The 22,952-nt window shown below is 25.4% G+C and overlaps 3 protein-coding genes and 2 long non-coding RNA genes across 5 annotated transcripts; 4 read left to right on the plus strand and 1 right to left on the minus strand.

Moving 5' to 3' along the window:
* The first annotated feature begins 609 nt into the window (after positions 1–609).
* On the plus strand, positions 610–1,909 carry LOC103569877 (uncharacterized). Its single transcript, XR_548943.3, has 3 exons — positions 610–735; positions 1,524–1,626; positions 1,705–1,909. It is a non-coding gene; the product is annotated as an uncharacterized LOC103569877 (long non-coding RNA).
* Positions 1,910–4,628: 2,719 nt separating this feature from the next.
* Positions 4,629–7,249, plus strand: LOC103569876 (uncharacterized). The gene is made up of 2 exons (XR_008404543.1): positions 4,629–5,048; positions 6,743–7,249. It is a non-coding gene; the product is annotated as an uncharacterized LOC103569876 (long non-coding RNA).
* A 4,346-nt stretch (positions 7,250–11,595) lies between these two features.
* LOC103569875 (transcription factor IIIB 90 kDa subunit) lies at positions 11,596–13,918 on the plus strand. The gene has a single exon (XM_008547403.3). It carries the CDS (start codon positions 11,956–11,958, stop codon positions 13,813–13,815), a length of 1,860 nt encoding a protein of 619 aa, XP_008545625.1. The 5' UTR covers positions 11,596–11,955; the 3' UTR covers positions 13,816–13,918.
* Positions 13,919–15,749: 1,831 nt separating this feature from the next.
* LOC103569874 (charged multivesicular body protein 4b) lies at positions 15,750–20,037 on the minus strand. The gene is made up of 4 exons (XM_008547402.2): positions 19,624–20,037; positions 17,633–17,810; positions 17,305–17,555; positions 15,750–16,211 (listed from the first exon to the last, which is right to left on the minus strand). The coding sequence occupies exons 1-4, from the start codon at positions 19,802–19,804 to the stop codon at positions 16,153–16,155; spliced, it is 669 nt and encodes a 222-aa protein (XP_008545624.1). The 5' UTR covers positions 19,805–20,037; the 3' UTR covers positions 15,750–16,152.
* A 447-nt stretch (positions 20,038–20,484) lies between these two features.
* Positions 20,485–22,117, plus strand: LOC103569873 (uncharacterized). The gene is made up of 5 exons (XM_053743004.1): positions 20,485–20,950; positions 21,037–21,377; positions 21,454–21,522; positions 21,589–21,669; positions 21,737–22,117. The coding sequence occupies exons 1-5, from the start codon at positions 20,886–20,888 to the stop codon at positions 22,018–22,020; spliced, it is 840 nt and encodes a 279-aa protein (XP_053598979.1). The 5' UTR covers positions 20,485–20,885; the 3' UTR covers positions 22,021–22,117.
* The last annotated feature ends 835 nt before the right edge of the window (positions 22,118–22,952 follow it).

Here is a 22,952-nt window from a genome sequence, read left to right on the forward strand (position 1 = left end):
CGTGCGTATCAGCTGATCAGTAATTTGATACACGAGTTTTTACTTCGATTATATTGAGTGAAGTTATATTTTATTAATTATATTTTCAAAACTCCCTTACGGAGTGAATTTCATTCTGAGCAGAGTGAATAATTAAAAATTCATTCACTCCGAATTCACTCCGGATTTAATCCGCATTCACTCCGCGAATTTTTTACAGTGTAGGTCAACCAAATTCCGGTATTGGGACAAGGCTTCTTTAGTGTTCCGGTATTGGATCTTTCGGTTATTGCTGAAAAATTTTTTTACATATTTTAAAGTTAAGCAAATTCAAATAGTTTGATTATTTTGAAATAGTGAAATGTCGATTTTATATGATGTAATAAAATTTTTTTTTTTATCTACTGAAATATTTTTCAAACGATACAAATCAGTTGTATATCCTTCGTCATTTCGGTATTGGGACATCTACGTCATAAATGACAATTAAGTTTCAACCGCTTCTACAAAACAATTAAGTATATTGACGTTATTTACTCTTAATTAGATTTAAAATTTTAAAAAGTTAAAAACGTCATTATGGATACGTAAGTATGCCGTCAATGACGGCTTTTGATTTTATTATCATAAATTTCATTGCTGTAATGTGGGGGTATGTTTCTCTTTACTGAATACCCAACAAAATTCCGTTTTGTCATTCACACTCTTGTTTGTAACGACACTCAATATATTAGCTCCTGCAGTATAAAAAATAAAGTGAGTATGAAGTCATTTATTTTTAAATTATTTAAAAACGTGATTTTTGGAGCAAAAAATAAAATGGACTCAAACGATACAAAAAAAAAATTTCTTGGTGCAAAAAATTTTTACGCACCCCAAGAAAATTTTTATTTGACCCAAGAATTTTTTTGTATTATGAATTAAAAACGAAAATTTTTTTGAGACAAGAAAAAATTTATTGTGCAGCGAAATTCTTTTTTTTTCTGTGTATTTTTAAACTCATAAAATTATTAATTCATTTTTTATATTACATATTTTTATTTAAATTCAATAAATTGGTTCTTTTCATAAGAATTTAATTAAAAATACATTAGGAACTGTCAAACATACTGCTGAGAATTATATTTGATAAAATTATTATTTGAAACTATAATTTTTAAAGAATTTTGTCAAACAATGAAATAATAATTTAGACACAGAAAAAATGTATCTCCTGGCGTAAAAACTTTTTACTTGACGCAAGAAATTTTTTTTACTATGGATTGAAAATAATAATAAAATTTTCTTAGGGTATGAAAAAATTTCTTGAGCCATTAAATTTTTTCTTGTCCTAAGAAAATTTTTATTTTCAATTCATAATGAAAAAAATTTCTTACGCCAAGAAATCTTTTTCTTTCTGTGTGAAACTGTAATTTTTTTTCTGTCTTGTTTCCTGACTATAAATTTCAGTAATTACTTTTATTTCTTCGCTTTGTTAATTTGATAATTTATTATTATCTGTAATCAATTTATAATTAAAATAATTCGTAATTTCAAATCAACAGCCATAAAAAAATGTCCAAGTTACTTTTCTTCTTTATTGCAATGGTAGCCATTATTTCGATGATGGAATTTGGTGCTGAAGGTTGCACAGGATATATGAAAAGTGTAAGTTTTTCAATAATATATATTTTATAAATTAATAATATTAATGATAATTATTTCAATTATGATTTTTCAAATCAGTGTGAAAAAAATGACGAATGCTGTTTTGACCGTTGTCTTCACAATGTCTTCGGAAGGTACTGCGGAACAGGGTTATTCGGTTTTTTCTAAAACCAAGTGTGTTACAAGTGTATTATTTTAACACACATTAAATGTATTATATATTAACTGTATCGATGTATAAAAATAAAATAAAATCTCTGTACAACCGTACGGATAATTAATATTTCATTTTTTAAATAAACTTTTAAATTTATCTAATATTATTTAAAATAATGTTGCTGAAAAATATTATTTATAAAAATGTCACAGAAAAATCCTTGAACATGCCCATACCCGGGAAAAAATCGGCGTGCATGACCATGCATAATCCACGCATGACCATGCACAATCCATGCATGATCACGCATGATTTATATTATCATGCATGATCAAACATGATCCACTATGATTCATCCATGGTCCAGACATGGTCATGCATGAGCAAGCATGAGTATTCTTTTCCAAAGGACAAATCCTTTAGAATGATTATGCTTGATCATGTAGGATTCATATCTGATCATTTATGATTCATAACTGAAAATACATAATTTATAGTCAATCAAACACGATCATGCATGACCACTAGGGTGTTTAAAAAAAAACAACAAATTCTTTTTTTTTATGGTGTCCAAAAATTGAAAGTATAACTGAAAATGAAAATTTCGGTACCAATTCGGACTTTTAATAGTGATATTAAGTTTTGCCTCAATCCATTTTTCTATTTTTCATTTAAATAACACGGGAAAACATTTTTTTTTTTTTATAATTTTCTAGCTCACAAACCAATCGATGGATTTTTATGCCCAGTAAATTTTTTTGTAGGAAATTGAATGCTCTACAAAAAAAGTCTCTTATTATTTTTTGATAAATCCCACTATTCAACAGTTATTTAAGCTTCGAGTCAAAGTTATAGTACATTTTGAGATTTTTTTACTTTTCTGGCAAAGGTATCAGTTTTATCAAAAAATGTCGTAGAAACTATTTTGTAGATGATTTTATTCCTTACAAATTATCACGAATAAACTTTTTCGGAATTTCACATTGCTCACAAGTTATTTGGATTTCAATGTCAAGCTCTTAAAAAAATAGATTTCTGATTCAGAATCTCAAAATTTACTATAAATTTGACTTGAAGCTTAAATAACTGTTGAACAGTGGGATTTATCAAAAAATAATAAGAGACTTTTTTTGTAGAGCGTTCAATTTCCTAGGAAAAAACATTTACTGGGCATAAAAATCTATCGATTGGTTTGTGAGCTAGAAAATTATAAAAAAAAATGTTTCCCCGTGTTATTTAAATGGAAAATAGAAAAATGGATTGAGGCAAACCTTAATATCACTATTAAAAGTCCGGATTGGTACCAAAATTTCCATTTTCAGTTATACTTTCAATTTTTGGATACCATAAAAAAAAAGAATTTGTTTTTTTTTTAAACACCCTAGTGACCACGTCAGGTCATTTATGGTCATTTCGAAAGAGTCACGCTCCTCAATACGAACTTTTACGTGTGGTAATGTCTGATCATGCATGACCATGAATGATTAGTTATGCTCATATCTGATCACACATGAGAATTTTCAATCATAAAAATTACTAAAATATTTTTAACCCTGGTCATGTTTACTCATGTCTTATCATGCTTTATCATACGTATGGGAATTTAAAATTCGAGAATTTGTTAGGTACAGTCCAGTCTTAACTTCAAAAACTGAGGAAAATTTTGAAGCTGGCCCACAGGCTTAACTTTTTATTCTTATATCCCTATATATAGAGCATTTATGGTCAATTTCTATACATACTCCATACATAAACATTTATGATTTATTTTTTGCAAGTTATTTATATTATTAATAATCCATAATAAAATTAAATAAATTTTCTTAACTATTTAGTTTTTTTCAGTGATAATAGACAATTATTTTAAATTTTTCAGCGAAAATAACAATTGAGTACAAAAATTATTTTCAATAATTTATAGATTCAATGAAATCCAAACGAACGATTTTTATTTCGAATCTATAAAACAAAAAAGATGTTAATACATGAAAAAAACAAAATGAAATAGTATATGGTGCACCATGAAGTCAACTTTACAGTTATGTGCCTATTATTTTTTTTTTTTTTAGAAATAAAACATAAGTCAAATAAACAATAAATTACAATAATCCATTAAGAACAAATCCAACAATCGATTTATGAAAACAAAAATAAATTAAAAAAAAAAAAATTAATTTGTTCACGCTGCAATGAGAGCCCACCCGAAAATTTGCATAAAAAACAAGAATTGCCAACATAAAAATTAAAAATAAATATACACTGTTATGTTCCTGTATGGCGGAGAATTTGTGAAGCTGATCAAATATGCAAATTTATCTACCGAGAATTAGCTCGCGAGTAATATTTAATGATACAGATTGCCAATGTTTCAACCTAACATTTCATTATATTACAATTATATAAATAAATTGAAGAATTTAGAAATACATGTTAAGGCCCTTTCATAACACGTTATTGAAATTGCATCCTTTTTTAGGGCCATTTATTTTTAAAATCCTGGTTTAAATTATTGTTGCTGGTATATCCATATATTTATAATAGATATTGCCCTAGTAATATTAATTTAAACCAGAATAAACTCGGTTTAAAAAATTGGTCCTTAAAATTTCATTGATCTGACTCATCTACGATTCAAAATCTGAATTATAGATGGCGTAATATTTTTGCTGCTGGTTGATTGCCGAAAATATTTTCTGCGAATCATGAAAATGGGTTGTAATGAAAAGGTGAATTTTCATAATTCGCAGAAAAAGTTATCATTTGATGAAATATTTAATTAACACAACCTGCACGTCATCTAGTGAGATGAAAATTTTGGCTTAGCGATTTTATCGATTGAAACAGCGTTTCTGGGAATGAAGTACGTTTATGACATAATATACAATAAAATATATAATGTTGTTCTACACATTATAAATATATCAACGTATACTTATTAACCATAAAAATTAGGATTATTTTCGAATCTATCATTACAAATTCTGATATAGAAACACATTCGAAAAATAAATTTGAAAAAAAAAAAATCGAATGAGTTATCAAAGTATTGTAAAATTTAAATCGATTAATTATATCGATACTTCAGTGGAATTCCCCTGATTATTTCGAAGTAGCTGATGACGCCACATCAACGAAATTTTATACGTTTATTTTTTCTTACAATATCAGTGAAAGTACTAAGAAGGGGATCTGATTCTCGTTAATTGTTTCATTCGAATATTTTCTGTTTTATTTAAAAAATAGAAATAACAATTTGGAAACTATGGTAATTATAATAAAGTCATGCATGATATATATTTAGGTAGAAATTAAGAGAGCCATAATTTTTGAGAAATTTTATTTCAAGCCGTAATAACTTTTGCAAAATTTTATGGTTTAAATAATGTTTTTTTTTTATTTTTATCAAAATTAATAGAAATAAATATATTCATTAATTCTTTAAAATTAGATATTAAGCAAATTTAACATTGAATTACTGATTTAAGAAATGTATGTAATACGAAACAATGATAGAATTAATTTTACGATGAAAAAGAAAAAAAAAGAGTAACTATTATGCCATAAAAATAAAATGAAGTTTAAAAAGCCTTAGTATAATGAGATATTAACAGTTTATCGTGTGAAAATATCTTGTGACAAATGCCAAAAGGGCCTACTACAGCAGTTAGAAAGAGTTTTGTGCAAATGGGCGTATAAAAAAAATTTTTTTTTTGTTATTCAACCCAAAATTGTTTAAAACTTTAAGATCAATAAAAAAAATTTTTGAATTACTAACCTCAAAAGGACACATCTCAAAATATACCTCTGTTTAAAAAATCCGATAGATTCTTATAGCTGTATGTGTAAGGCCCTATACTTAACTATAGCACTTCTCATAAAACTCATTCATTCTTATAAAATCTCTATGAGAATTTATGAAAATCTATTGAATTCTAGATTTTCTAAACAGGAACGCCCATTTGACTTTAAGAAAATTTTTCTTAAAGCCAAAAAGGGGTATTAAAAAAAAATTTGTTTTTTATTTCAAAACATGAAAATAATGGTAAGGTAAAAGACCTGCCTATAGTACCCGATCAGGGAAATAATACCCGATCACTCCATGTATTTTTTTTTATCTATATTTAGTAAAATTCAGTAAATATAGATATACAAATAGAAATACATGAGTGATCAAGTACGAGTTCCCTGATCGGGTATTGGGTCTCTTACCTTGTATTAATGAAGCAATATCAGAATATTCAGAATGAAGATGAAAGTAGATGAAAAATTGAACTGTAGAAAAGGGCAAAGTGGGTGAACGAAATTCAGTACTAAAAAATTTAACGAAAATTTTTTTATTTTCAGAATTTTTATATAATAGTAAAATATTTTTTTCATTTTTATTTGACTTCATGTGGAATTTATGAAAATCACCTAATTTTTTTTCTATACTCTTTCTAAGGCTATTTTGTGTGATTCAAATAAAGAATAAATGAACTCTTTTAAACACGGAAAAAAGAAACTTTAAAAATTACTGTTTGAAATTATAACCCGGAACCCTGGTGTCAGTATGGGGAATTTTAACATTTCAAATAGTAAATTTTATAATATAGTTGATTTTTTTCGGTGAATGCTTCCGAAATAAAATAATTTAAAACGTTTGAATGATTTGAAAAATGATAATGATGATAAAATATACAAATGTATATTCAAACCTTTTGGAATTTCGCGCCTTAGTAGCTAATAGTATTTCATTGTTTTTTTCAATTTCAATAGAAATTGCTTAAATAATTAGGATATATGATGACAAAATTATATGAAAATTCTATTCTTAAGACAAAAACAATACCTAGATTATTGTAAAATTTACTAAAAGTTAGCCAAATCAAAAATTTAAAGAAATTAAAAAATGAGGTGATTTTGCATGGAATGACTTATATACATGATTTACCTAATGAATTTATGTTATTTTTCCAACAGGGCGACTCATCAAGTCTTATTCCTCGGGAAGGACCTCGAGTTGTACACTATTTGATAGATCTCTTTAATTATTTAAAAAGAGCTACAGGATTTCGGGCTGATCATTTTCGTGCTCCTCATGATTTACAAGAAACATTGGAATCAATGGAGCATTATAAAATGCCTCGAGAAATATGGAATGCGATATTAAACTTAGCTATGAAATTAGTTACTGAATTACCTCGTATGGAAAACGTCGATCAACTTATTTCTTTCATTATTAATATAGCTATCACATTGACTCAATATTTGTTGAAATATTTCTTTTTGCGAGTCACATTATTGATACTTGCCGGTGTGGAATCTGCAGCTTTATCAGCTATTATCATATTTATTTATCATTTTGTCACTTGGGCAATTATACCAGTAATGAATTACATTAGACCGAAACTCGAAGAATATGCAAAGTTCACTTTTGAAAAGTTAAAAGAATTTTTCGCCCCTAAAAGTCATCAATTACTTTTTTTTTAATAAAATTATATATTTTTTTTAAATTGCGATCGAATTGAAACTTTCATTTACTTTTTTTTTACTCTCAGAATTGATCATGTTATAAAAAAAATATAAAAACATAATCTTATTGTCGCTGATACTGCAGTACTAATAAACGGTGATTATCAATTCCACGTAATTGTCAGAAATACAACATGAGAATCAAAAAATACTCAATATTTAAAAAAAACATCGAATTAATTTTTTTGCAATTGATTACTGAGACGCATAATGAACTTTTATATCGTAAAAAATATACTATTTACGGATATAATGAAATAAATAAATGTAAACATTACAGTCGACCACCTGTCATAAACTTGCCTTTTATAAGCCTCTTCCTCTGATCGGGAGTTACTGAGCCCAAACAGGTTCCCTCACTTAACCACTCTAAGGAGTTTCGTACCAGACAACCCGTTATAAGCCTCTGTTAAAATTATCAAAATTATAAACTAAAAAAAGGATAAAATAGACAAATTAATGATGAAAATTTACTATCTATGTTTCGCGGAGAATAATTTAATCATTATTGAGTAAAATATAATTTATTATTCATAATTATAATCATGAATTGCATTTAAAGCTTTTGTTACTATTGAAAAGTTTTATTGAGCATTATCTTTATCAATAAAATTAATATTTTTATTATTACTTTCATCAATACCGTTATCATTATAATTTTTCGCATTATAATTATTATTTGAGTAAAAATATAAGAATTTATTTTAGCGCTATAAGGACCAGAAAAATTGGGATAGCCGCGTATGTAACAAAACATAAATATGACGTTTAAAATCATGTTAAATAAGATAAGCTTATAACAGATAGTCGAGAACAAAACTAAACGCGTGGCAGTGAGAAGACTGAAATTGTCAGAAAAATTTCTCCTACCCCTGGACCAGGCTTATGACGGGTAGTCGACTGTAATTCGAATTTAAGAATCATTTGTATCAAATCGGATAGAAATATCAAATTCGAAATTCGAATCGAATAATTTGAATTTATGTATAGTTAAAAAATTGACAAATACTTCGAGTAATTCGAAAACTTACAAAAAAATCAAATTTTTTGAATTCAAATCGAACACTATCCGCATACCTTTAATTTTTATTAATTAAAATTATTGCCACAAACTGTCATTAATAGGTTTCATATTATATTGGCAGTCGTTTTTTTGAATAAAGTTTTGAGTATTTCAAAAGTATATTAAATTTATTGATAAAAAAATAATTTTTTTAACTCTTATAACTATTCAATTGTAGTAAAAGATGATCAACAAATGAAAACTTTTGTTTCATTATTTTTTTAATAAGTTGTGTACTAATTAAAACTATTATTTTGTTTTCAGTAGTCACGCGATTTTGCTAGCAACAGTCAATTAAGCTATTAGCTTGTTTTACAGTTTTTAACATAATTTTTTTTTTAAATCATGTCATGATATTGTAAGAAAAAAAGAGCCATCCGGCCTTACCCGGAATGAAAAGATAGATTTCTTATATATGTAAATACAATAAAGCTACAATAGTGTAATTAATACTTATTTTGTAAGCTTAAACATGAACTTTAAGGAAATGAGTTATGCCTTATTATTTAGAAGACTAAGCTGCAAAAATAAGCTTTTTTTATTTTTTGTGAAATTTTCGATATCATCAAATTGTTAGAAAAGATGTTTCAAAAAATCAAGTACTACGAAATTAAAGCTAATCGTTCAAATTTTGAGATACTTTTTACAGAATTGAGTTATCATTTTCGGTTCAAAAGTTATTTTAGGATAAAACCAAAAAATTCATTTTTATAAAAATCAGAAAAAATTTCGAACATCCACAACTTCCAAACTAATCGATCGATTGAGCTCATCTTCGAACTTGATCAAGGTAGTCGTCCAATAAATAAGTGTATAAAATTTCATTAAGATCCGTTAAGAATTGCGGGCGCTATCGTGATGACAAGGCGCGTTATATTGTATATATATATATATATATATATATATATATATATATATATATATATATATATATAAATTTTTGAGCGGATGGTATTTTCTGACTCTACGAGGTAAAATAAGACATATGGTGACAAAATTCTTTGATAATTCGATCATGAGACCCATTGCAATAGGCCGATTTCTAAAGAAATCTACCTAAAAATCGACGTTAAGCGGTATCTCAATCTTATCGACGACGATATTTTACAAGTATACAAATACCTATTACATACATTATGTACGAATACTGTATAAATTTTATTATATATACAATCATTAAAGATAAATTTTATGTATTTTTAATACAAAATGAATTAAAACATCTTTATCTATAATGTAGTTGCTTTATGAACTTAATTACCTATAATAAGTCTTAATGAATATATATCTCTTATAAGATCTTATATGAACTTATATAATCATTATTTTACTTTTACACTAAGAAAAACAATAAAATTTTCGAGGAGTAAGATCTTACGTAGAGATATTACAAGAATTAGCGAACGGAAATACATATCCAACATTTTTTGATTTATGAAAAAATTCTCATTTTGTATCAAATATAATTTAAGTAATTATAAAAGTACATAATATAATGTCGATTTATGAAAAAATATTATTACAAACGTGCATGATGGGCATCAAAATATTACAATAATATTTTAATATATATTTAATTATTAAACTGTAAAAAAAATGTAGCGCCAGTTTTGTATCACATAAATTTCTTATGTATATTCAATACAATAAAGAAGTTATAGAAATTTTTTATCACCATAACAATATAAATGAATGCAACAACTAGTTATTTGAAATAGATTCTCAATTTTTTTTTTTTTTTTTTTTTTTTTTTTTTTTTTTTTGTATAAAAAATTTAATTTTTTTCATAAATCTATATCTATAAAATGATAGGTTTTTTTCTTTGAACACCCATCACACAAAAATTACTGAATATTTTGACACGAAATTTGCACCAAAAAAATTCTGCGTATTTCAGCGAAGGTTTTAGATATATATTACTATCATTTTGATGATAAAAACTATATTTTTTTCAAATTTCATTTTAATAAATATTATTAATTATCGATCATTTTTTTTTTTTCCAAGTAAAACAAAAAAACATATATGGGGCATTCCACGCCAATGACCACTTTGGAACCTGACCCCTGTCAATTTGGCTAAAAATTTTTTCTCTTCTTTTATTCGGCCAAAAACATTTCTCAGAATTTTGACAAATTTTTTTACCCAACCATAAAAAAAAATCATGAATTTAAAAAAGGAGTCTTTCTTTTCAATAAACTATAACTTTTTCAATGATTTCGTTTTTAAATGTAATTTTTAAAGAAAATCAGAAAAAATTTATTCATTAATACCCTGATTAAAAAATCTAATTTGAAATGACTTAAAAAGTCGAAATTATTTCATATTGTATCATATCATAAAATTATAATTTGAAATAATTCAAAATAATATAAAATTCTCAGCTTCGAATTATTTTAAATCATAAAATTATGAACCAAAAATTGCGATATTATTTTCTAATTTGTTTTAATTTGAAATGATTTGAGGGTTCAAATCATTTTAAATAATCTCAATTCAGAAAATAATATTTCGTTATTTTTGAATTCAATATGATTTGAAATGATCCATTCCAAAATTTATACTCGAAAGCAAAATAATTCAGACAATTTGGAATGATTCAAAATGATTTAGAGTTATGTAATCTCGAATCATTTCAAATTAGATTTCTTAATCAGGGTATATTACTAATAAATAGTTTAAATAATTAATAAAATAAAATTTTTTAAAATTTGCATTTAAAAACTATTTATTTATAATTTTAAATTTGTCTGCTGTCTGCTACACACATTCGTAAAAAAATTGATTGTTAAAAATTTTTTCCTTCAATTTTGCTTAATATTTATAATTAAACTTGCAAGAAAAAAATAAATTAGAAAATACGCATCTTCTCTATTGTGTCTACGTCTTTCACTACAAAGGAAAAGTATAATCTTGAAAAAAATGATTTGGTAAAATTTTCTTTCCCTATATTTGAAAAAACGATTTTGAGAAAATGATTTTAATTAGTTTTTCATTAATTAGAAAAAATAAAAATTTTCTTTATTCTCTTAATATGTAGATAATGTATTGATACGTTATCATTTTTATTTAAATATTCGCAAAAAAACCTGAATATAAACAACTATTTGAAAATATAAATATATCAATAATTTAAAAATTTCCCTCTAGAATAAAACCACGCATGCGCATTTACTAAACTGAAATGTTTTTATGTACATCTATTATGGAGTGAATAACATTTTTTTTATGTCGATTTTTACGCGTATATATAAATTCTCTCGAGCATTGTCAGATTAACCTGTATCTTTTTATAAAAAAAAAACTTTTTTTCACTGATAGTTAATATAAAAATATGTTAAGTGTATAAATAAGTCGTTTTAGTTTAAATTATCAGAATAATTTGTGTCTGCAAGAAAATGAATTTATTAAGTGAAAAATTAAAAATGACATTCATATAATTGTTCAAGTTTATGAAATAAATTATTTATCATATAAATAAAAAGTACAAGCTGTTGACTTTTTATATAAAAAAATTATTAATTGCGTCAATTAATAATTAAAAAAAATAAATAAACCCATAAATATTTAATTGAGCTGTCATCAATAAATCAAAATCATGTCGTCATTAACGAAATGTCGTAGCTGTGGATCGAATGACATCGAAACAGATCCAGCTCGTGGAGATGCTGTCTGTACATCATGTGGTGTCGTCTTTGAAGATCAATTAATAGTAAGTGAGACGACATTTGAAGAAACGTCATCGGGTAACATGATGGTAGTGGGTCAATTTGTAGCAAATGATTCCACAGGAGTAGCATCAGGTTTCGGAGCTGGTTATCGTATCAACAGTAAAGAATCTCATGAAATAACAATTCAAAATGCGCGCAAAGGTATAACGCATTTATGTCAACAATTACATTTAAAACCATACAATATTGAGATGTCAGTTAATTTTTATAAAATGGCTTTATACAGAAATTTAACTCGTGGTCGTAAACAAGCCCACAATCATGCCGCATGTGTTTACATAACATGTAGAACTGAAAAAACATCACATTTATTAATTGACATAAGCGATGTACTTCAAATAGACGTTTATGAATTAGGACGTACTTATTTAAAATTTATAAAAGCATTTTCTTTAACAATGCCGTCAATGGATCCATGTTTGTACATCATTCGCTATGCAAGTAAACTTGATTTTGGATCTAAAACTCATGAAGTTTCGACAACAGCGTCACGATTAGTCACTCGTATGAAACGTGATAGTATTCATAGCGGCAGAAGACCATCGGGTTTATGTGGTGCTGCTTTATTGATAGCAGCACGTCTACATGAATTCAATCGTACACCCAGTGATATTATTAAAATTGTTAAAGTACATGAGTCGACATTACGTAAACGCTTGATTGAATTTGGTGATACACCATCTAGTGCACTGACACTAGATGAATTTATGACCGTTGATTTAGAAGAAGAACAAGACCCACCGGCATTTAAAGCAACGCGTAAAAAAGACCGTGAACGTTTACAGAAATTAGAAAATATTGATGAGGAATTTGATGATTTGCAGAATGAAATCGATAGACAATTAAGTCAAAGTCAAATTTCTAAAAAGAGACCACGGGAATTGAGTTGTTCAGAAGATATTGAAACTGATCGTTTTATACAGGAAAATACTTTGAATATTATACAGAATTGTTTGGAGGATAATCAAATTTCTGATGGAAAATCAAAATCTGATCGAGTGGTCGAATTGGGACCAGATATTGCGTCAATGGGTTTGCCATCTTCATTTAATGATTCTCGAAGTAGCAAAGAATCAGGTGATAAAATAAATAAATTTAATGATGGATCAGATGAAATAGATCTCAATGGGTTGGATGATGATGAATTGGATGGTTACATTTTGTCGGAAACTGAAGCTGGTAAGAAAACTGACATGTGGAATTCAGTTAATGCTGAATATTTAGAATTGCAGAAAGAAAAAGAAGAGAAGAGATTAAAAGCACAGGAAGAAGGTAAACCAGAAAAGAAGAAACGAAGAGCTGGTAATAAAAAGAAACAGTCTGGACCTGCTAATACTACTGGCGAAGCGATCGAAAAAATATTGCAAGAAAAAAGAATTTCGTTGAAAATAAATTACGATGTTTTAGAAACATTGAAAGTTAGCAAAAATGATACGCAGAAAAATAATAAGAGTGATGTTAGTTTTGATATTTCGAGGAATAGATTTAATAGTGTTTCGGAAAATGAAGATGGAGATAAAGATGATAAATCAATGGTAGATATGAGAATTGATGGAGATCATGATGAAGAAGTTGAAGCTGAAGCTGAAGAAGAGGTTGAAGATGAAGAAGAAGATATGGGTGATGATGACGACGAAAATATGTCTGTGAGAAATATTTTGAAAGAACATTCGAAAGATGATGAATTTGATGGGTTTGGTTACGATTACGAAGACGAAGAGTATTAAATTTTTTATTCTTAATATTATTTTTATTTCGAAAATTTTGAAAATTCCGCAATACAGGTTTGAATTAATTTTTATACTACAGTAGGCTCAATTTTTTTTTTCTTAAAAAAAAAAAAAGAAACAATTTTCGTTATAATATTTATTTTTTTATGATATATTAAATATATTCTGCTGTATATAGAAAATTAATAGAAAAATATAAATAATTTTTTGTATTTTTGTAAATGAAAAAAAAAGTATTGCATTTAAAATTTAAAATTCATCTAAATGTTTATTTTGAGTGAAAAAATATTAGCCAAATGAATTACGGCTCCCAGTGAAATTTGATTATAATATTAAGTATCTAAAGCATTGATATTTTTTTTGCAAAAAAATATTTTTTAAAAATTGCATGTATAAAACTTTTACATCAGTTTATTATTTAATTACAATTCAGGTTATTATAAATTAATTGTGTTTAGTTAAAGCTTCTAGTAAGATAAATTTGGAAATGCAGTAATGTTTATCCAATGTATATACCAAAATAAATGTATATTTAAGTTGTAAAACAAAATTTTATTTATATTGAATAAAAAATATTCAGATGTAATGGATAATAGTTTAAACAAAGTAGATTTATTAATAAGACTGTTCAATTAGTATTAGCGTCAATACTTTTATTGATTATTATTGTAAATTTTTTTTTCAATATGAAAAAATTTGTTGAATTTATTTCAATAATTTTTTCCAAAACTGTTAATTTAAGCCTTTAATATTTTATATATATTACATATTTAATATGTAATAATGTGAAACTGTATATTTATTTTTAAATAATTTAAATTTATAATTATTAATATATTGTGTGGCAAGGAATGAAACGATACAATTTCAAACAGGGTGGCCACAAAGAAATGATTTCAAAATTCCGAGATATTCTGATTTTTCAGTAAAGTTTTTCCCATTTTTTCCTGATTCAGAAATTTTATTGGCATCCTTACGATATTTAAATTTTTTATTATATTTTCATTGTTAATAATTAAATTTGATGATTAAGTCATGCGGGAAACCAAAAAAAAAAAATAAATTAATATGGCCTACTTTTGATTATTCGATGTTAAAAATATGTAAGTTAAAATATTTCTTAAGAAATTCTGTGATTAAAATAAATTCAAAATCCACTAGTCACAAAAATTAAGGGATATTAAAAAAATTTGAAATTTTTAAGTGATTTTCAACAGATTGTAACTCGAAGAAAAATAGCCATATAACAAAAACAAAAAAGTCAACTAGTAGCTTCAAGTGTCTAGTTTTCTGATCTGATCTTGAAATTTTTTTATTATGCACGGTTCCGGAGTAATAAAAAATCAATCATAATTATCGAAAAAATTTATTGAAGGCCGGAGACAGTTTTTAAGATGAGCAAAAATTTGGAAATTTTTTTTTTGATAGTTTTCTTAGGATTACTCCGGAACCGCGGATTATAAAAAAATTTTAAGACCTGATCAGAAAACTAGACAGTTGAAGCTACAGTTTGCCTTTTTTGTTTTTATTGTGCGACGATTTTCCTTCGAGATACAGCAAGTTGAAAATTACTTAAAAATTTGCAATTTTTTTAATATCCCTCTAGTGTATTATTGAAAAATTTCAAAATTTTTAACTGTCGCAATTAAAATCCCGATACTTTTCGAAATTCCCTGACATTCCCATGATATTTCCTGGTTTATGGCCATCCTGGATAAGGATAAGGATTCACCCGAAGTCTGAAATTATGTTTCATTTCGTGCTATGCATTAGATTTTTCATATCACCTGCATTGAAGCTTCGATTTTTAATTTTTACAGCAAGTCGATACATATTCCAATACTGGTAATATGAAAATAAAGCTACTCAAACTTTATGTACTACTTACAAATAATTTCAAATAAAATGAATGATAAAAAAAAATCGAAAAATAAATTTTTAAAAATGTATATTTATTTATAATTATAAGTAATTAATAGTTTTAATTAACAGTATAGTTGTGACGTTTAATTTATCCAATATTATATCATCAAGGTCACTGGTCAATTTTCGTTATCCAATTTTTTTCTTTTTTAATTTTTCTTCTTCATTTTTTTTTTCTTTAATAATTAGCAGTTAATCAAAAAATAAATGATTAATATTTGATTAATTGAACAGGCTATTTACACTAAGAACAAGAATATGAATAAAAATAAAATAGCAAAGCTTTATCAATATTTCATCACTGTTTTTTGTGTTTAATTATACGCTTCAACGATAATTTCAAAGCTTAAAATAATATACTCCAATAGTTTTTATATATTTTTTTTTTTTTTAAATAATATTCCGATCAATTTACGTGGCCCAGTCTTGGAGCTGTTTTAATTCGTCATCCTCCTCGACAGCTTTTGCTTCTATTAAATAAATAAAAGTTATTTTTTAGAATTAATTTTATAAAATAAAATTATTGTATAATTTATCTTAAATATTTTCAAAAAATTTATTTATAAAATGGAGAAATTAAACGACTCGTAGACTGGTTTTAAAAAATCGACTATTTTTTCTCAAAAATTATACGGAAAATATTGTGCAAAATGACAAAAAACAAATAATTAATATTTACAATTACCTCATCGCAATTTTTGATTTCTCTTAAATAACATGGGAAATTTTTTTTTTTTTTTCAAATTTGGAATTTTATCACTCACCAGGGAATCAGTGTATTAGAAAAATCAATAAATATTTTTGTTCAAAATTGAACGCTCTTCAAAAAAGGTTTCTTATAATTTTTCGATAAATTTAATTTTTCAAAAGTTATTCGAGGTCAAAGATGGATTCATAGTAAATTTTAGTATTATTTGACTTTTTCAGTGAAACTATCAGACTTATCTTAAAATGTTATAGGACCTTTTTTGTAGATAATGTCATTTCCTCCCTATTATCTTTAATCAACTTTCCGAAATTTTTAAAAGTTCTTTAGTTATTTGCGTTTAAAAGTAAGTAAATAAAATCGTTTGGAATTCGATATCTTGGAACGAATTAACATTTAAATGCAAATAATTAAAGGGCTTTCAGAAATTTAGAAAACTTTATAGAAAGTGAAATGATCTGCAAAAAGCCCTATAACATTTTAAGATGAGCCTAATAGTTTTGCTGAAAAAGTCAAATAATACTAAAATTTACTATGAATTCAACTTTGACTTCGAATAACTTTTGAAAAATTAAATTTGTCAAAAAATGATAAATCTTTTTTATAAAACATTTAATCTTCAACAAAAATACGCATTGATTTTTCTAATACACTGATTCCCTGGTGAAGAATAAATTTTGAAAATGGGAAATCGAAAATGCTGACGAAGCGGTTGTTAATATTAATGTTAAGAGCTCAAACTTTAACAGTATTTTTTTCGTGATCTCAAACAATATTTTCCATATAATTTTTAAAAGGAAAAATAGTTGATTCGTTTGAATCAGTCCTAATGATATAGTCATAAAAAAATAACTTACTTGTTTTTTTAGCTGGTGCAACCGGTTCTACAGTAGCAGTAGGAACTGCTGGAAGTGTATCAGTACCCTCAACATTCAATAATTCTTGATCCAATGCTTCTTGTTCAAGGTCTTCAAGTTCTTTTTCAAGTTCATCTTCATCAACATCTTGCCCGAATGCAACTGGATTTGATATCGCGTCTGATATTTCTTTGGCAACGTCTTGTTGCTCAGCTATATCATCCATCATATCATGAACTTGATCAACATCCCTTAAGATAAATAATAAAATAAATTAGTGTAAATAAGTAGCAATCTTATAAGTAAATTTGATTTTAAAAAACTGTACATATGTTGATGAGCAGCTTTCAATGCATCTGCTGCATTCTTCATCGTTTGCAATACCGTTGTATTTGTATTAGCACTCTCCAGTGCTTCTCTTTGCATTTCAATTGTTGACAATGTCCCATCAATTTGTTGCAATTGTTTTTCATAACGTTTCTTGCGTTTGAGCGCTTGAATTGCGGCTAAAAAATTTATTTTAAATTATTAATATTTTTAAAATAATTATTTATATATTTAACGCTTTCCGCGTTTGCAAAAACAAAATTTTTAAATTTTCATTCGCTTTATCACAGTGCGAATAATAAAAAAACTAAAAAAAAAAAAATAACAAATGATCCAAAAAGAAATAAATAAACAGTCATACAGTTTAATTATTGGGCTCAATCTAATTATTTCCTTTTCTATTTCCAATCGAATAAAATAAAAAATAATATTAATATTGAATAATAAGAATTATGTAGTAAATATAAAGCCACTATTTTTGTGTTATTATGTATAAAAAATTCTTAATTAAAAAATTAATTTAAATGAAATTGTAATTTATAGAGTGACTGAGCCAAGAAATGAATACTTATGTTTTGAAATCTTTTCATATTTAAGAATTTGATAAAAGTATAATTTAATTTTTAAAAAAAGAAATGGAGTATTTTTTTCGTGTAATTTCGATTATAATCAATGTAAGTAAAAATTGAATACTTCTTCGTTAGTCGAGAATTAAAATACAAAAATTATTTTATAAAATCTAGAGTAAATTACCCAGTTTTCAATTTTTTGAAAACTTATTCTAAAAAATTTTTTTTTACAGATCTAAAAAAAAAAAAACAACTCAATTGATCTTATAAGAAGTATGTTGACATTATAATTTATTTGTTATATTTAATATTAATGACAAACAAATTTTGTCAACTTGATTTTTTATTTAATACTCGAATAACTTTAATCGTGTATTTTTAACGATATTAAAATTAGCCGACATCTAATAATTTTTGGAATATTTTCAGAACGATAAATTATAAAAAAAAAGTATTTTAAAAAATTGCGCTTATAGTTTTTTAAATTTCCTACATGTGCATATTTTCAATTTTTCTTCTTTGTAATTGATTTGTTTAAAAAAAATAATCCGAAAATCGTTCATTGTCTGCTAAGTTCAGAGTTATTACTTTTATTATTAACAAATTAATAAAAATTTATAGAATCACTTTGATAAATCAATTGTCGACAAGTAGTATTCATTTCTTATTTACAATTTTTAAAGTCTTGATGTTTAATTGTTTGTTTTTGACTATTTATTTTTTTTTTATTATAAACTTGAAGTTTATTTTTTAAAATCTCTCAAATTTAAAAAGCTGTAAAAAATGTTTAAATAAATAATAAAATAAAGTGACAATAAATGAGTTCTTTACTTTATAGAGGATAAATATCATTAATTTTTTCTTATTTTTTATTAAAGAATAATTGTATTTTATTTTAATATTAATAATTATTGACAAATTACTTCATTACCAAATAAAATTAACAAATTTTGCGTGAAATACCAGCCGTGATTAAGAAAAATTATTTGAAATGATTTAAAACAATTTGAATCGACTTATATATAGATATACACTTAGCATGGATCAAATCATTTTTCTTAATCAGGGAGAATTTATCTACTCCTCACTTTCTTTAATTTTATAATAAAATAAAAATAACAAATTTGCAGGGAAATATCAGTAAAAAAAATATGTATATATTTAAAAATATATAACGAATTAGATACTAGTAAAAAGCTGACATTGAGCATTTTGCCCAATAAATATTTTTAAATTTGAACTATGATTTGAAATTGATCGACAATATCAAAAAAAAAAAAGATATAAAACTATTGAATAAAAATTGGAAGTAAATATCAAAGTTTCGGATTAAATAATATAATAATTATAAACTATCAAAAGTTATAATAAATATTAATTATTGTTGTTATTATTATAATAGTAAAGTGAAAAAATAATTAACCTCTTTTGTTCTTGGAACAGTTTTGCTTCGCAGTCATTATTTCTGATGAAATTTTTTTCTCAAGAAAATCTTGTTTTTTCATTAACATTTCTTCAGTTTCACGTAATTTTTGTATTGCTTCACTAGCTGTTGGTGCAGCATTTTTTTTACTGCCACCAAATAAATTACTAAAGAAACTCATATTAAATTCTTTGTTGCACTTAAATATTTATAAAACTATTATATTATATTTATTTATATAATTTAATTTATCTACTTATTTATATATTCTGAGAATATTTATATTTATATTAAAAAATGTTTATAATCGTAATTGATGGGGTTTTAATAACAATTTTGAGGTACTTGAGTATCTAACAGATTACTGACTTTGGTGTGACTGTCGCCATTTTAAACTGCGATAAAAAAAAATGTAAGATACAAATGACAGTGTGACGTCATATATAAGATATGATTCATCATTTTATTTATAAAATAGTGATAAAAATCAGTCTAGTACAATCATTAATTTTTTTCAATAATAAACTTATTTTTTAAAAATAAAAAACAGTTTTTATTAATTTATTTCAAAATATCGCAGAAAATTTTACATGGAAACAATCAGTTAGTTCATGTTAGATTCTGATATTTTTTATTTGCTGTAATAATTGCCGCGAAATTTAAACAATACAAATTTTTATGAGTGTGAATGTAGCAGACATAAAAAAATAAATAAATTAAATTTTAAAAAATGCGTGTACTGATTTTTCATTGATCTAAATACTAATTTTTGAATTTTTATTCTACTTATATTTTATTTATTTCAAAAATTTTTAAAATTGCCACTTGTCAGTTATATTCACACCCATAAATTTTTCTTACGTTTTAAATTCATTTATATAATCATTTTTAGAAAATAAAATAAATTGATATAAAAAAATTTCACTTTTTATTTTTTGGCAGAGTGATAAAATGCGTTTATTTTTTTCCATATATGTAATACTCCTATATGGTCAGTTGGTATAGGAAAGCGTGACACAACATTACGGTACAGACAATATATTTTCTCTCTCTCTTTCGAAATACTTCGATCGCTCTGCGCATGCTTGAAGATTTTCTAAAATAACGGTAGTGAGGGCATAAGCACAAAACAAATTTTTTGGTTATAAATTCCCTCAACATTTTATTTACTATTAAAATTAAAAAGAAAATGAAATTTTTTGAATTTTATATGTTAAATAATCAAGTGAAATTGGTGTTATTAAAAATATATATATTAAAAAATGGTCCACTCGTGTTATTTATGTGACAGAAAAGCGTCTAAAGCTGATAATATTTCATTGCATAAGCAAGTATAAGCAATTATGATTTGTTTTTAAAATCAATAATTATTGTTTTATATTAAAAATGTCATTTAAATTTTAATAAATTCAGATTTCCAAAAAATGCCGAGTTACGTACTAAGTGGTCAAATACTTGTGAACTAACGAAAAACGATGATCTAAACAGAGTTTATATATGTTCTAGACATTTTAGAACTGATGATATTTGTCAATCAAATATTTTTGGAAAAGTTAAAACCTGTATAAAACGTGATGCAGTCCCTACACTTTTTCTTACAAATCCGCTAAATATTGAAGAAAGTAATAAGTTGCTAACAAGAACACCATTATTGGAATTATTTGATGAGAATATAGTTGCAAATCAATTTTCGTCAAATGTTTCTGGTGATGATATTGAAAACGATAGTATTATATTTAATGTTATGCAAAAAAGTAATGAAATTATAAATCAGAGCAGGTACAGTATACATTATATAATTCTTTATTTATATTTTTTATCGTATTTAAGGTTCAGAAACAAATGATGAGCTAAAAAATGTCGAAGTTCAAACGTCAAATAGGAGCAGTATTAACACCAGTACGTATATGAAAATTTTCACTTAATTTAAATTAATTTTTTCACTATTGTTATTTTATTATTCAGGCGTTTCCGACGAAGATGAAGATTTGAATCAATTCTCTCAAAATAAATTAATAAGCTCGAGCAGTGAAGATGAAAATACTAGTAAGTATAAATATTTTTCATTTAAAAATATTTTATAAATAATAATTACATTGTTTATGTTTGATAGCTCTTGGTGAAAATAATTTTTCAAAACAAAGTAAAAAACGTAAGTTTTTTGAGCCACGCTATGTAAGTGAAATATTACCATCAGATTTTTCATCACCCAAAAGTGCTAAAAGAACAATTGATTTAATTAAGAACATCGATTTAAGTAAGTCGCAAAAAATTAAGCAACTTCAAAGACAGACAAAAAGTCTCCAGAAAAAAATACAATCCTTGCATGATTTAATAAATCATCTCAAAGAAAACCGTTTGTTAACTGACGAGAGTGGAGACGGCCTGATAGTATAGTATATTCTAACTAAATTGCATTTATATATATTCATACAATTGTATATATTTTAAATAAGTAATTAATAATTAAAGACGAGTTTAATTAATGATATGATATATTAGAATATAAGTATTAATATTAAATATTGTCCTCATTATAGCGCAGTCGGAAAAAAATTGTATATATCGAATTGTAAATATTTTTTAAATTTTTTATCGGTGAATTTCATTAGGGGTAATGATGTACATTATTCTATTCATCTATAATTGTATATAACTATTTTTATTTATTTTCAATACTTAGTAAAAAAATTGATGACTTAAAAATATGCAGAGCTCCGTCTTGGTAACATTTTTTGTAATTTGTATTTTATATAGAGTATGTTGCCAGAAAATTTAACAAGTATTACAAAGATAAAGGTTAAAGATTGTGGAGTATATACACCGGAAGTTCGTTCTTTTTCACTAACTTTACACTTTTACTCGCCGAAAGCTTACAAATACGTGAGAGAAACTTTCAATAAAAAGTTGCCATCAATATCTACAATAAAATCTTGGTATAGAGTAGTTGATGGTTCTCCAGGATTTACTGATGAGTCATTTAAAGCGATAGAATTAAGATGTAAAGAAAAATCTGGCATAGTTAATTTGGTTCTAGATGAAATGTCAATAAAAGAAGAGATTATATAATGACAAAAGAACACCACTGATTTATACGAAACGCAAGACTGGATTTATAGGAATCATAGTTCTACGGAATATATTTCCTCTTTTCGATCAGTTAAAGCAATTAGGAATGAATTATTTATTAACCTATAAACTATTTCAGGATTATATCGAAACATTTTTCAGTTCCATCAGAAGTCGCGGAGGTTTTAATAACAATCCAAATGTTTTAAAATTTAAAAATGCTTATAAACGTTTGTTAATCAGGTAGAAATTAAAAGAAT

The sequence above is a fragment of the Microplitis demolitor genome, chromosome 2, assembly GCF_026212275.2.
Source record: "Microplitis demolitor isolate Queensland-Clemson2020A chromosome 2, iyMicDemo2.1a, whole genome shotgun sequence".
NCBI lineage: Eukaryota > Metazoa > Arthropoda > Insecta > Hymenoptera > Braconidae > Microplitis > Microplitis demolitor.

What these genes read in the sequence shown, in the direction of transcription:
- LOC103569873 (XM_053743004.1), top strand. Translation starts at nt 20,886, where the DNA reads ATGGTCCACTCGTGTTATTTATGTGACAGAAAAGCGTCTAAAGCTGAT. An exon ending in ATTTAATGTTATGCAAAAAA is followed by an intron (nt 21,378 to 21,453) that starts GTAATGAAATTA and finishes ATCGTATTTAAG; the next exon opens with GTTCAGAAACAAATGATGAG. An exon ending in CAGTGAAGATGAAAATACTA is followed by an intron (nt 21,670 to 21,736) that starts GTAAGTATAAAT and finishes TATGTTTGATAG; the next exon opens with CTCTTGGTGAAAATAATTTT.
- LOC103569875 (XM_008547403.3), top strand. Translation starts at nt 11,956, where the DNA reads ATGTCGTCATTAACGAAATGTCGTAGCTGTGGATCGAATGACATCGAA.
- LOC103569874 (XM_008547402.2), bottom strand. Translation starts at nt 19,804, where the DNA reads ATGAGTTTCTTTAGTAATTTATTTGGTGGCAGTAAAAAAAATGCTGCA. An exon ending in AAAGCTGCTCATCAACATAT is followed by an intron (nt 17,556 to 17,632) that starts GTACAGTTTTTT and finishes ATTTATCTTAAG; the next exon opens with GGATGTTGATCAAGTTCATG. An exon ending in TGCACCAGCTAAAAAAACAA is followed by an intron (nt 16,212 to 17,304) that starts GTAAGTTATTTT and finishes TTTATTTAATAG; the next exon opens with AAGCAAAAGCTGTCGAGGAG.